Here is a 14,842-nt window from a genome sequence, read left to right on the forward strand (position 1 = left end):
GCTAAGTAATGCAGAGCTCGTGTTACCACAGTCTGCAGCTGAGTGAATGTATGCGCAACCATGATGGAACTGGAAAACAGCTTTGGTGTAAAACATTCCCTGTCCTAATAAAAAACACACATTTTAATGCATTTATAAATTACTATTTCCTTACTTTCTTTTCTTATGTCACCATGAAAACAAATTACGTCTATTACGCAATGAAAAAAACATCATTAGATCACTCAACCCTATCATGCTCAAGTCTTATGGGCAATGAACGAGTCTCAAAATGGAGCCTCTCACTAGATAAGAGCTAGTGTGACAACATTCATGGCAAAAAGCAAGGTGTACGTTATATTCGGCTGGCTTGAGACCAGAAATTCGGTGGTGTACAGGGATCACAGTGGAACTGTCTAGACACAATGTACATAAACGACACAGAAGAAGAAACCACCTTAACATTAAGCCTACGAGATGCTTGTCGTATAAGGCATTTAAGGTGGTACTGGAGACAAAGAACATAACAATTCAGAAGAGTCTACAGCAATATGACAACATGTAAATGGGGCCTGAGTCACCAAGTCTTTCTACCAGCTGCAAAGTTGCACATTTTTCACTCATGCATTCTGTATGAGACTTACAGGTTTGCATTAGATTTAGGTGTTGATAAAAAATATGTACAACAAAATACAGATTGCTTAGTGAATCAGACCCTCAGTGGTCTCAACGAGAGCCCAATATGTATATCCAAATAATGCAAAAGAGTTATGAAACAATATATGTACATGTAAATACAACATTTACAAAAATGAAAAAAAAAATGTATGTGCCCTGTTAATTTAAAAAATTTTTTTTTTGGGATGAGCAAAAATGTGATGACATTTTCTTACCATGTGCATATCAACCAATTTTAGGAAATACAACCATAGGATCAGCTCTAAATGCACTAAAGCTCTTTGGAACTGAAGTGGATATAACTCCCATAGTTTCACATTTGAAGAGTAGACAGCTCTTAAAGTCTAATCTAGAGCACCTAAAAAAAAGTTCTTACCCTACTTCATACAAACTAATGACATCATCAATAAAGTTAAAAGCGCACTTGAGTAAAGCCAAATAAAAAGACAAATGACACACAAAGTGCTAAAATCTGACGCGTGTCAGTAATGACAGTGCCAATTCATATAATATGAATTGTAGTGATGCTGTGCAGTTTTATGTAATGGCTGTGATGAGTGAATAACTTTGACTTCTTTCATACTTCTCAAAAGCATGTTATTTTCACATTTTCGAGCTTAAACAAATAATAAAAAAAAGACAAATTGACACCTTATCAGGCCTGTATCTGTTCACATAACAACCAACGACCATGATTAGACCATAAACTGCAAATGCTCCATGTATCACCGGCACAAATTACCGTGGACATACTGGCATTAAAAAATGAGTCTATTGGAAATGGGGGGTCTATTTATTATACTGAATACAGATGAGGAGCAGGGTGATGGAAAATAACTCTTTGCCTTTTAGCTAGATGTAAGACTTAGAAAAACACATTGTTTCACCTGCTTTACCCTCTTGCTTTTGACTAGTGCAGTGGTGAGGAGGTTATAAAAGAAAAACAGGTAGCAATGCTGGGGGGGGGGGGAAGAGTGCCCCTGAAGCAAGAGATGGGTGGTTTAAAGTCACAGTCGCGGTTAAGGTCAACATCAAGGTCACTGCAGTGATGCCAGTCTATTTCACTCCTCAGTCTCATCCCTGGCTTTGTCCCAGCTTCCATCCGAGACGCAGAGGATGGAATGTCACGAAGCTAAATTGCTCTCAGCCTCCATTTGCAGCATCCGTCAGACACTGCCTGGGTTTATTAAGTTCCTTCCAATCCCTTTCACCTTTCAGCAGTACTGTCGTAGTGTCTGTGTGTGTGTCTGTGTGTCTGTCTATCGTCCCTTTCACAGAGTTTTCTGATGCCCGTTTGCCGAGAGCTTCCCAGATTCAGGGTCCGTGGGGCTGTTTGACAGTTGCAATTTATCCAGACCTGGGCAGGGGGAGATAAGGCAGAGAAATCTCATTAAAAGCCTCAGACTTTCACTTAGACAGAGGAATTGATGTGCTTTTTTCCCCCTCAGTGCCTCTGTCTGACATTTTCTAACCCTATGTGTATCAAACATCCAGGGCCTGTCACCACAAGCCTTTGAGACTAGCCCCATCCTCTGTCACATGTCAGTCCCCCAGCACATTGGATCTTGCTGCAATTTCTTCCATTTTTGTCACTCCAGGTAGTGCTGTCTGAAAGAAATAAACACTATCTACCTCCAAAGCCACAGAGTACGTTGGTGCGGTCAGTATTTCAGACTAAACCTTTGTGGATACATTTTTTTTATGAATTTGACTAGTATTATGAAATAGATTGCTTTATATTCTACAAAACATCCAGCTTATCAAAGGCAAGGATTGTTTGTTAAACATTGCAGGACAATTAAAGAATATGTGGTGCAGTCTGGAATTAGTTTGTTGTAGTATATTAAAAAGGTAGGTTAGAGACTCTCAGGACACATGAAAAATAAATAGATATATTTACCTAATGCCTTTAGAAGCTCTTCCCGTACCGCTGACGTGAATTTTCTCACAAGACAGAGTGTTGTCACGACCGCAAAGAGCAGGTTGTATGAAAGGACAATGTAAAAGTTTCCCAGCCAATTAAATCTCCCAAAGTCTCCCAAGAGATCAAATCTGGTGATACCTGTGAAGGACAGAGAAACAAGTCAATTAACAGGGTTAGAAAGCATGTTGACACTCATTGGGAAAATGTAATGTCTTGGTTGGGTCTGTGACTAACTATTGTATTATGACAATTACTATTTCAGTTTGACTTTCTGTTTTGAGTCCTAATATATGATATATCATGCTATATGATAACCAAGAAACCAAATGTTTTCCCCCGTTTTCCCAAATTGTTGCAAATCCCAGAAAATAAACAGCAGAGTTCCCCCTGGCCAAGATTGTGTTCATAAACTAATTTTTTCCCAGCAAAACCATAGGGCTGCAGCAAATGGGACAATTTAGGAATTTCTGTTCGGTCTGCAGTTACGAAACTTTGAAAAGTGTCTCTCTTTAATGGTCCACCCCTTTGAACAAGTAAAAAGACACAATTTGAAAGAAGGGCTTACATACAAAAAAGTGTTATGTACGTTACAGGTATAATCTCAGCCTGGAAAAAAAAAATAATAATAATAAATGACATGTAATCCATCCATCCATCCATCTTCGTCCGCTTATCCGTGTCGGGTCGCGGGGGAGCAACTCAACAGGGGACCCCAAACTTCCCTTTCCGAGCAACATTAACCAGCTCCGACTGGGGATCCGGAGTTCCCAGGCCAGGTTGGAGATATAATCCCTCCACCTAGTCCTGGGTCTTCCCGAGGCCTCCTCCCAGCTGGACGTGCCTGGAACACCTCCCTAGGGAGGCGCCCAGGGGCATCCTTACCAGATGCCCGAACCACCTCAACTGGCTCCTTTCGACGCAGCGAGCAGCGGCTCACTCCGAGCTCCTCACGGATGACTGAGCTTCTCACCCTATCTCTAAGGGAGACGCCAGCCACCCTCCTGAGGAAACCCATTTCGCCGCTTTGTACCCTGGATCTCGTTCTTTCGGTCATGACCCAGCCTTCATGACCATAGGTGAGGGTAGGAACGAAAACTGACCGGTAGATCGAGAGCTTTGCCTTCTGGCTCAGCTCTCTTTTTCGTCACAACGGTGCGATAGATTGAATGCAACACCGCACCCGCTGCGCCCGATTCTCCGACCAATCTCCCGCTCCATTGTCCCTCACTTTCGCGAACAAAACCCCAAGGTACTTGAACTCCTTCACTTGGGGTAAGGACTCATTCCCTACCTGGAGAAGGCATTCCATCGGTTTCCTGCTGAGAACCATGGCCTCCGATTTAGAGGTGCTGATCCTCATCCCAACCGCTTCACACTCGGTTGCGAACCGATCCAGTGAGTGCTGAAGGTCGCAGGCCGATGATGCCATCAGGACCACATCATCTGCAAAGAGCAGCGATGAGATCCCCAGCCCACCAAACTGCAACCCCTCCCCACCCCGACCACGCCTCGATATCCTGTCCATAAATATTACAAACAGGATTGGTGACAAAGCGCAGCCCTGGCGGAGGCCAACCCTCACCTGAAACGAGTCCGACTTACTACCGAGAACCCGGACACAGCTCTCACTTTGGTCATACAGAGATTGGATGGCCCTGAGTAGAGACCCCCTCACCCCATACTCCCGCAGCACCTCCCACAGTATCTCCCGGGGACCCGGTCATACGCCTTCTCCAAATCCACAAAACACATGTAGACCCGGTTGGGCATACTCCCAGGCTCCCTCCAGGATCCTTGCGAGAGTGAAGAGCTGGTCCGTTGTTCCACGACCAGGACGGAATCCGCATTGTTCCTCCTCAACCCGAGGTTCGACTATCGGCCGAACCCTCCTTTCCAGCACCTTGGAGTAGACTTTACCAGGGAGGCTGAGAAGTGTGATACCCCTATAATTGGCACACACCCTCTGGTCCCCTTTTAAAAAGAGGAACCACCACCCCAGTCTGCCACTCCTTTGGCACCGTCCCAGACTTCCACGCAATGTTGAAGAGGCGTGTCAACCAGGACAACCCTCCACACCCAGAGCCTTGAGCATTTCTGGACGGATCTCATCAATCCCGGGGCTTTGCCACTGTGTAGTTGTTTGACTACATCAGTGACTTCCGCCTGGGAAATCGACGACAATCCCCGTTATCCTCCAGCTCTGCCTCTAACATAGAGGGCGATTAGTCGGATTCAGGAGTTCCTCAAAGTGCTCCCTCCACCGCCCTATTACCTCCTCAGTGGAGGTCAACAGTGTCCCATCCTTACTGTACACAGCTTGGATGGTTCCCCCTCCCCCCCTCCTGAGGTGGCGAACAGTTTTCCAGAAACACTTTGGTGCCGACCGAAAGTCCTTCTCCATGTCTTCTCCAAACTTCTCCCACACCCGCTGCTTTGCCTCTTTCACGGCAGAGGCTGCAGCCCCCGGGCCCTTCGGTACCCTGCAACTGCCTCCGGAGTCCTCCGAGATAACATATCCCGGAAGGACTCCTTCTTCAGTCGGACGGCTTCCCTGACCACTGGTGTCCACCACGGTGTTCGTGGGTTACCGCCCCTTGAGGCACCTAAGATCCTAAGACCACAGCTCCTCGCCGCAGCTTCAGCAATGGAAACTTTGAACATTGTCCACTCGGGTTCAATGCCCCCAGCCTCCACAGGGATGCACGAAAAGCTCCGCCCGGAGGTGTGAGTTGAAAGTCTGTCGGACAGGGGCCTCCTCCAGACGTTCCCAATTTACCCGCACTACACGTTTGGGCTTACCAGGTCTGTCCAGAGTCTTCCCCACCCCTGACCCAACTCACCACCAGATGGTGATTGGTTGACAGCTCTGCCCCTCTCTTCACCCGAAAGTGTCCAAAACATACGGCCTCAGATCAGATGAAACGATTATGAAATCGATCATTGACCTTGGCCTAGGGTGCTCTGGTACCAGGTACACTTATGAGCATCCCTATGTTCGAACATGGTGTTCGTTATAGACAATCCATGACTAGCACAGAAGTCCAACAACAAACAACCACTCTGGTTTAGATCAGGGAGGCCGTTCCTCCCAATCACGCCTCTCCAGGTGTCTCCATCATTGCCCACGTGTGCGTTGAAGTCCCCCAGCAGAACAATGGAGTCCCCCACTGGAGCCCCATGCAGGACTCCAGTCAAGGTCTCCAAGAAGGCCGAATACTCCGAACTCCTGTTTGGTGCATATGCACAAACAACAGTCAGAGTTTTCCCCCCCACAACCCGCAGGCGTAGGGAGGCGACCCTCTCGTCCACCGGGGTAAACTCCAACACAGCGGCGCTCAGCCGGGGGCTTGTGAGTAATAAAATAAGATGGTAGAAAAAAGGAAAGCCACTTCCAAGTCTTCCATAGAATCACAGTCACCTGTACACACATCTTGAGTCAGCCACTGAGCTGGCGACATATATAATTCAAACAATAAACAAGCACAATCTTAGAACTGAGGGATTGCACAATTTCTGACAGATTTCAATCCAAGATTAGAGATTACTTTTTAAACGAAACCTGTACCTGATATTTACAGCAATCTTTGTTTTTACTTTTTAACATTATTAGATAATAATGCCTGACAATGCTGTCATCAAAACATACAACAAAGTGTATGTATCTTTTTTGATAGAGACAGAAACAAATCCACTCTGGCTTACACAAACAACCGCTAATCCACTGCACTGCAAGGTTTATGCTTATTTTCATCACTCGGCTGGGTCTTGGTTAGCAGTATTGTAAGGACTGTTCCCTGTGGAATATGGAAGGATGGGTGACTAAGTATAGCAGCAAAGGTGGTACGCAGGTGGACTTCATCTCTCCCAGGACCTTCAGACAGAGATAAAAGGAGTGGTTTCTCCTGCAGGCTCCTTTTAGCTCCACACTGCTAGCCCATTTTAAACCATCTTTCACAGCTGATTGCATGGTGCCCGGAAAGCCCTATTGTTTTCCTGCTTATCCAATTTGGCCTACCTTGAGGACGGGCCAGCTGTGCCATCTAATAATAAAATAATGTAGGGAATATAATTTAGCTTTCAATAACCTGATGTGTACAACTGTATTTAATTTACCAATGGTATGTCTTTGAGATGTTAATTTTACATGCAACAGTGACCAAGGAAATTACCACATCAATATGTTAAATTTAAGCACCACAACAATTCCAGTCATTTGTATGCAGAAAGTAGATTCAGTTGTGGCACCCTGGAGAGGCACGAGTCTTTAGACATTCTACTTCTCCTGTAACATCTTCACAACCTCAAGTCGTCAATTAGATTGGGCAATCGATTCAGTGTCTGGAGAGATGTATTCACAGCCACAGTAAGCAGTTTGCAAGCATCAAGGACCTTTAACAAAATTGCCTGTGAAAAGACAGGGAGAAAGATGATGGAGACCCCAGTCGATACAGCTTGCCACTGTGGTCTGGCTACATCCATTTCTAATGCCAAAGGTTTTGATCTTGGTTTGGTAATTTGAGAAAATCTAATTGGGGGTAAAAAGATGCTTGGCATTTGAAATGTCAGGGGTACAGTGACGGAGCTGGAGACATCATCATGCATCTGGTCATGCATCCAAGAAGCAAAGGCGGATTCATAAGGACTGTAAGGCACAGTGAGATTATATTTTTTTTGTGTGTGTGAGGCTACTGGCATAGTTGTCACACCTGCATCTGGCTATGAACCGATCTAGAAATCACAACATAAAAGGCATCTATGACCATTTGCTTTAACAAAAAGGAGTAACAAGCCATTCTATCAAAACGAAAGAACATGCCAGTCCAACCAGGGACTTTTGTGGCATATCATTCTCCCTTTTTCTCACCCTTTCTTGTACTATATATATTTTTGTTAAAAGTAATGGCTGCCTAAAAACAAAGTTTGTTACTACCAAAATATTTTTTATTTTTTACCCCCACTATTCTACAAACCGTAATGTGCCAATCATCTGTGGTGATGTAGTTTTCGTGAGAGCAAAGTGAACAACACTGAAATGAAATGTAGCAGTACAATAGGCCATAAGTGAACGTTATCTGTGCAGACATTGTAAAAATAAAGCCCATACATTTTTATTTTGAGCGAAAGAAAGAGAAGGAGAAATGGTGAAGGGGGTATGAAAGGTTCAAGTAACGAGGCTTTGCACTTTGCATCAATGAGGTGGCTAACATTAACGTTATCATAGTGGCTAGTAACAACAGCTACCGTGTCAATGTTTTAAAAGCGGTTTTCAATGCGTCATATTTTCAAACTTTGTTTCCATGTTTTAAAAAGCTTTGTTAATATTTTAAGGCCCATGCATACTAGTGTGTCTAGATACTAGGGTCCTTCACTTCCATAGTCCTCCACTAGATTTTACATCATAATTGCACACAAGGAGAAGGAGCGCACACATGCAGTATTTATATGTATGCAATAGAACAAAACAGTAAAGTTGCAGGCCAGACACCAACAATAAACTGAAACTCTCTATAAAGTTGAGTAAACATAAGTATGTTACACAAATTAAAATCAAACTCCATGGTACCCAAGATAACATGCCTAAACTATGTGATAAAATGCAACCACTCAACTTAAAAACCTAAACAGCTTTTCCATTTAAAGTTTCCAAACAACAATCATCTGTTTGGAAATTGGTGATTATACAGTATGCATTTTAAATGTACACACTATTTGTCATTAAAGTATTAAAACACATACAGTTTCCCACACACACTGACATGCACAAAAAACACCTCACATCAAGACACAAAACCCTTTCTTGTCTCCTAACATCTCACTTCGTCGCACTCAACTCTCCACATGTCTTTTCTTTAGCAGGGAGGCCTTCTCTCTTCAACTCTGTCTCATGCATTTATTCCTTTTAATCTATTCAGCGTCACAAAGCAGAACCTGTTGATATTTTGTAAAGCTCCCAATGAGTCACTGTATGCTCGCTCCGTCCCATTTACCCACTCTGTTGGACACACACACACACACACACACACACACACACACACACACACACACACACACACACACACACACACACACACACACACACACACACACACACACACACACACACAAAGTGGTGCTATTTGAACAGCTGTGCTCTGCGCCTGCATTTTTATTAGTGCCATTGTGATTGTGCTACTCCTGTCATTTTACCCCTTCACCCTGCACTTTTTCTAATGTCACTATAGGAAACTATAGGAGAATTCAACTTGCTAACCTTGCCTGCTGTTGGTGGCAGCATCTGAAAAATGTGGTGGGGGAGGGGTATTTACTCGTTCTGGTTCTAAGTGGCAAAGTTGTTGTTATGACATGACACTTAAAGAAATGGTTTGATATTTAGGGAAATATCGGTATGCTTATTCTTGCCAAAAGTTGGATTAAAAAATCGATACCACTATTTCTGCAAAATATGAAGCTACAGCCAGTTCGCTAAGCATAAAGACTTGAAACAGAGAAAACAGCTAGCCTGGCTCCGTCCAAAGGTACTGTATGTCCAAAAGTAACCGCTTGATATGCAGTAACAGACAGACAGACAGACACCTGTACTCACCTAGAGTTCTGGACATCACCGGCAGGGCTGAACTCAGGACCAAGATGGACACACAGCAACCAATGATCTACAAATCAATAGATAATCAAACTTCAGAGCTCTCAAGCACGTAACGTACAGTTATGAGATGTGTGAAGAAAAAGAACCCATTGCACCAACAGTTTCAACTAAGACGGGCTCACATGCACACACCACTTGATGTTAAATTGGTTCCACATATTGTACAATTAGTAACTCTGAAGTTGCTCATTACCAGGTTCTCTCAGTTGTCCTTTCAAGCCCTTTCACTGGAGCGTCATGGCTAGTTAACAAGCCTCACCACTCCCAAACTCATTACCAAGTGAATAGGTGCCACGATGGGCCAAACAGAGCACGCATCCTCCACCCCTCCCAAAACCCCACTCTCCTCTGATGTACAAGAAAGGGGCTTGCACTTTGCCAGTGTTTGCGCAACTCACAAACAAATATTGGACAGATCAACTAAAGCCATTGAGGGGGCCCTGAGGAAAACATTAGTGAGCAGTAGGATTTCAGAGTGAGAGGAAGGCGGAGAGAGAAGGGAAAAAGAGGAAATAGAAGAAACACAGGGGGTCCCAAACAGATCAGCACCTTAGAGCAATATTGTCACCCTGCCCCCACTTCACCCCACACCCCTCCTTCCATCCCATCTTTACCGTTGTCATGGTTGTGTCATCGTTCCTGGGAGTGAGTCCCTCAAAGACTCTCAGGCTGTAAAAGCCGACGACAGAGGACACCATCAAGTAGCTGTTGAGAAAATCAATCAAGGACCAAAAACACTTCTCTGCTGGTAGCAAAGCAGCTTCATTGAGTCATCGTTTTAAGTATCCCAAGTCTGCACCTTTTCAGCTTCGATAAAAGGAGAGAAACAGCACAACATGTCTTCCGGAAGGTGTCCGGCTGAACTATGTCCTGGGTCAACAAAGCTGGCTTGACAATGTTGCTCTTGGCCATTGAGCATGCTACTTTGGTCACAGACAAAGGGGGGTCACTAAAGGATACAACATGAGGATGATCTCCAGCACTGCCTGAGCCACGCCAAATGTGGACAGAGAGGTGTTCCCAATGCCTCGGTCCTGGTAGATGAAGACACAGACAGAAAGCTGGGTTATTCAATGTCCTCACAAACCAATCTTATATCAACACATCACAAATAAAAAAGAAAATGGAAAGCGACAGGCAGGCAGTTGCATACACAAGCCATTACAGAAATCCTACAAAGTAAGTATGTGGTGCATGAAGAAATTCCCCACTTGAGAAAGACAGAATCAAATTGGCTAAGTAATGAATGGAACAAGATGAAAGAGGCTCTTTTCAAATCACTGTCGATCATACAATATGTGAACAGGTGTTCAAACAAAAACGGAACATTGCTTACGGTAAGAAGAGTGTACAGGCTGAAAGCAAGCCAAAAACATAAAAAACAACAAAACAAATACTTCAGCAAACACTACGTGCCCCCTCCCCCCCCCCCAACCAACCCCAACCCCTAAAGCCCTAAGGCCTTTTGAAACCAGAGCAGGAAAAAGACATAAATCTACATATGCTGAACATATCAAACATCTGTTTAGTCAAATGATAAATATTTGCTTTTTTCGAACTTGGCACCGGGTTTGATCCTCCAAAGGATCAGTGTATTGTATGGGGCATCTACAGTACTATACATTATGTCCACAAGTAAGAAGTGACCATAGACTGCACACCTTCAACTTATAAGTTGTACATAAAAAAGAAAAAGAAATCACAATTATTTAACTTATCTTAAGTTGTTTAAAAACTGCCTAAAACTATATGCATTTTCATATATTGTAGATAATCATATGCAGATATAAACTATACAGTATATTCCCAATCGTTACATAGTCTACAGTACAATACTCCTATCCTTTATCTTGTCTCTGTATCATGTGTACATACATTCAATGTACAGTTTATTTGTATAGCAATGCAATTCAAATACAGCACTTTGCCATACTAATGCATGGCATCAATGTACAGTGCTTATATACAGTTAGTATTTGCTATTCTTGCAATACCAATGCACAGTATGTATTCAGAGTATGGTCCGAGATGTTTCTTATTTTATTTTATTTCTTCCTAACCCACCTTGATTGTCCTGTTTTGTAAAAGAGCCTAAGGAAAAAAGGAAAGCCTGGCAGGTTGTTTCATGCCTTTTTATGCAACTGTCATCCATGGGGAGCTTACTGCAGAGCCATGGTGCAGTGCTCTTTCTGTCTTACACAGGAATGGGCAGACAGCATCTGATGTAATTTATTAATGGAGGAGGGTGGGCATGCATTAAGATTGTGTGTGTGCACTTGCAATATGCGTGTCGTGCGCTAAAGGACAGCTAACTTTCACAGTACGCCTCCTTTCAACTCTTACTTCTTTTACATTCCAGTAGCAGGGAGGGTGATGGAGTGTGTGTTTGTGTGTTTTTCAAAGACAGGGAGGGCTTGGCGGAGAGGGGGCTGGTAATTAGCCTGTGCTGCCTGCCATGGCTCTTTCAGCAGACACATTGCATTTGTTGCTTGTAAGATTAACACCTTACCAATACCTGTACACTGGCGAGGTTGTCAGTGTCGTGTTAACACACATGACTATGCCTCACGTCCTGACCATTTGACCTCAGGTGTGTCCCTAAGCAACGTTTTTTTTTTTTTTTTACTTAATGTATTTAAACGCAAAAAAACTAAGGTAACCAGGAGATATCTTAATGCTCTCTTCTACCTTTCACATAGTCCATAACTCTTTCTCTAACCACCCCTCCTAACCATTATCCACACCAAGTAATTCCACACACATCTAACGATTAGAAGAAGGAAGCAGTGATTAAAAACACAGTAAATATAATATATAGAGGTGCCATTAACTTCAGGTACAGAGTTCGAGAAAGGGTCTAGGTCTCATTTATAAACGTGCGTGACGCACAAAATGAGGCTGAAAAAAATGTGTGTCACTACATTCCCACGCAAAGATTGTGATTCATAAAAAAACAAACTTGTGGGGAGACTGTCCGTCCTCCACGCAAAAACTCTGACTCATAAATGATACACATTTTGGAGACAATGGAATTGGCGGCACACATGGTGAGGTGGTGAACTGAAGTCAGACTGCAGAAAGTACATGGTGGGAATAACGATTACTCGTAATATTTTCAAGTATTGATGTCTCACGCACATATCTTCACCCATATCATCACGTTTGTCATGAAGATTAAATAAAGCAGTGTTATTTGCGAGGAGGGATGGCCCAATTCCATGGGAATACAGGATAGCATCAAATACCTAGCATTAGATAACTGCAGAACAGTGTAAATAGCTAAATATATCTTTAATACTGTTTATATATCATGTCAAAGTCTGGAAATACAGCAGTTAAGCTCTCGCGCAATCATTAATTTTAATGTCCCTCGTTATCAATCAGAACTTTAATACTGTTTGTGACAAAACCATGAAGAAAAGTGTGTTTGCCTATTAGACTTTCATTTCAAATTGTATCTCGGGTGGGGGATACCACTAGTTGATGCTGTGATTTTGGCAAGGTGTTAATAATCACAAATTGTTGTAAATATATAAACACTGCAGTGACCCCGTGCGTAATGCTGGGCGATGGCACTGCAGGAGGACTAACCCCAATGGAAGAATCAGGAGAAAGAGACTTCAGGGACCATGTAATGGCAGTGGCGCCTTGGATCTATGTACTGAATTGGGTCCAGTAGAGAGGGGCATCTTGCTCGGAACCGCGCTATCCCGGGTCCAAATACAGGTCCCTCGCTAATTTGAGGGCCACCGGCTGTTTTCCAGAGGAAAATGTCGAACAGCTAAGTGTTTTATATAAATAATATAATCTTCAACTTTACAACTAAAAATATGTTCCCCTCCCCTCCCTCGTCTGGCGTCGTGGGCGTTGTATGGCTGCCGTTATCACCCAGGGTGGGTGCTACATTAGTGGTGTTAGAGAGCAGTCCCCACCCCCCTCCCCAAATGCTTTGAGTGTCTATGATAAAGCGCCATATAAAATGTAATAAATAAAATAATAATAACATCGGTTGTCCCCAGTGCCGTAATACCTGCCGTTTTGGAAGGTATTATTAATTTAATATAGGTAGTCTAGATCAGGTTTCCCTACACTGTGCAAGAACAGGCCAAAATATAATTCAATTTGTAATTCGGCGTCTGAGAAGTTTTTTGCTTTCCCGCCCACCAGTTGTCATGATTCAGCGAAAAGAACAACTGCCAGGCCATTAACATACTGATCAGCATTCATGAGGTGTTTGCATAGACTATTTATGGTTAAAAATGGGCATGTACAGGGGCGGGATAAGGCTGATTCACGTATGCACCTTGTTGGTAATATGTTCAAATTTGTTTATTAGGATAAACCCCTTGAGATGTATCATCTCGTTTTCATGGGGGTCCCAAATCTGTGATTTATAAAAGGGAACATTGTTTTTTATAAATCAGAATTTTTTTGGCGTGTGCCATTTTGGCATTTGGGCGCACGACACTTTTAGGTAGTGTTCTCCATGGTTTTATAAATGAGACCCTTGGACGTTTGAGTGGGAACCACCCCAAAGCAAATAGTCTTCAAGATCAACAATTTAAGCCCTAACTTTACATTGTTTTTTTTAGGTGGATCTTATTTGACCACACCAGCATTGACTTAGTGATCAATTGTGAGGATTTTGCCTACGGTATAACGAAGATTCATCTTACAAAAAAGAATAACCTGCTATGTTGACACCATGGATGAATAAAAACAAAAAAGAAATAGATACCACGGTCCAACATGGTTTAATCAAAACAGTTTTTTTTTTCTTCACCGCCCATAGAGCACTAGTATCTTTTTGTACAAGCCAGTTGTGGAGCATGCACAGTCAAGTAGGGCTGCCACCTCTTAGTCAAACTAATCGGGTCGTTTTGTTCTTAGTCGACTAAGATTTCTTTAATCGATTAGTCATTTTTTATGCTTATTCATGCTTAATTACTTATTTCCAAGAAACTTCTGAGCACATTTATGGTAAACACAAGATTTAAGTGGGCTTTGCAGGATTAATTGTGGAGAAACTCAGTTGCCAGATGGTTAATTAACTACATTTATATTGTGCCTTTCTAGCCTTTAACCACCTCTCAAGCGCACAGCTCCTGTCAATTAAATCAACTAATCGTCGACTGTTAGTCGACAAAATCGTATAAGTGTTAGTCAACTAATAATTTCTTTAGTCAAGGACAGCCCCACATTCAAGACTTCCACTGGCTGGATTGTGGACATCCTGCCCCACGTAAAACTATCAGTTTCTTGAATCCCCGGTCAAAAAATAATGAAGTCAGAATGATTTTCTGTTGCTCCAAATGTGGAGGTTGATGGTATTGTTATAGACATAAATCCATTCATTTATATTTCCTTCTAGATGTCTGAATCAAAATGGGAGAGATTCCAAAGACACATTTGACATACAGTTTGCTCGACACCACCATATTGAGGCTGTATTTTTATTCATTTAAGTAATTCAAAGCCATTATGAGTGGTGCTATCTAACCCTACCAGCCATAGTAGTTTCACATATTTAAATCAATTCATCTTGCCATAAAATGTCAACATCATTCATCAATTTTGTAACTGTAGAACTACAGACATTTATCGTAAAGAGTAGCACA

General features: G+C 42.8%; 1 protein-coding gene across 1 annotated transcript; it reads right to left on the reverse strand.

Moving 5' to 3' along the window:
• Positions 1–1,126: 1,126 nt before the first annotated feature.
• On the reverse strand, positions 1,127–10,265 carry LOC114549490 (limb region 1 protein homolog). The gene is made up of 5 exons (XM_028569820.1): positions 10,185–10,265; positions 9,839–9,929; positions 9,165–9,231; positions 2,558–2,719; positions 1,127–2,014 (listed from the first exon to the last, which is right to left on the reverse strand). The coding sequence occupies exons 1-5, from the start codon at positions 10,187–10,189 to the stop codon at positions 1,929–1,931; spliced, it is 411 nt and encodes a 136-aa protein (XP_028425621.1). The 5' UTR covers positions 10,190–10,265; the 3' UTR covers positions 1,127–1,928.
• Positions 10,266–14,842: the final 4,577 nt, after the last annotated feature.

Source organism: Perca flavescens, chromosome 22 (genome assembly GCF_004354835.1).
Source record: "Perca flavescens isolate YP-PL-M2 chromosome 22, PFLA_1.0, whole genome shotgun sequence".
Taxonomy (NCBI): Eukaryota; Metazoa; Chordata; class Actinopteri; order Perciformes; family Percidae; genus Perca; species Perca flavescens.

What these genes read in the sequence shown, in the direction of transcription:
- LOC114549490 (XM_028569820.1), bottom strand. An exon ending in GGTGATGTCCAGAACTCTAG is followed by an intron (nt 2,720 to 9,164) that starts GTGAGTACAGGT and finishes TGTCCTTCACAG; the next exon opens with GTATCACCAGATTTGATCTC. An exon ending in AGAGCTTCTAAAGGCATTAG is followed by an intron (nt 2,015 to 2,557) that starts GTAAATATATCT and finishes CCCCCTGCCCAG; the next exon opens with GTCTGGATAAATTGCAACTG.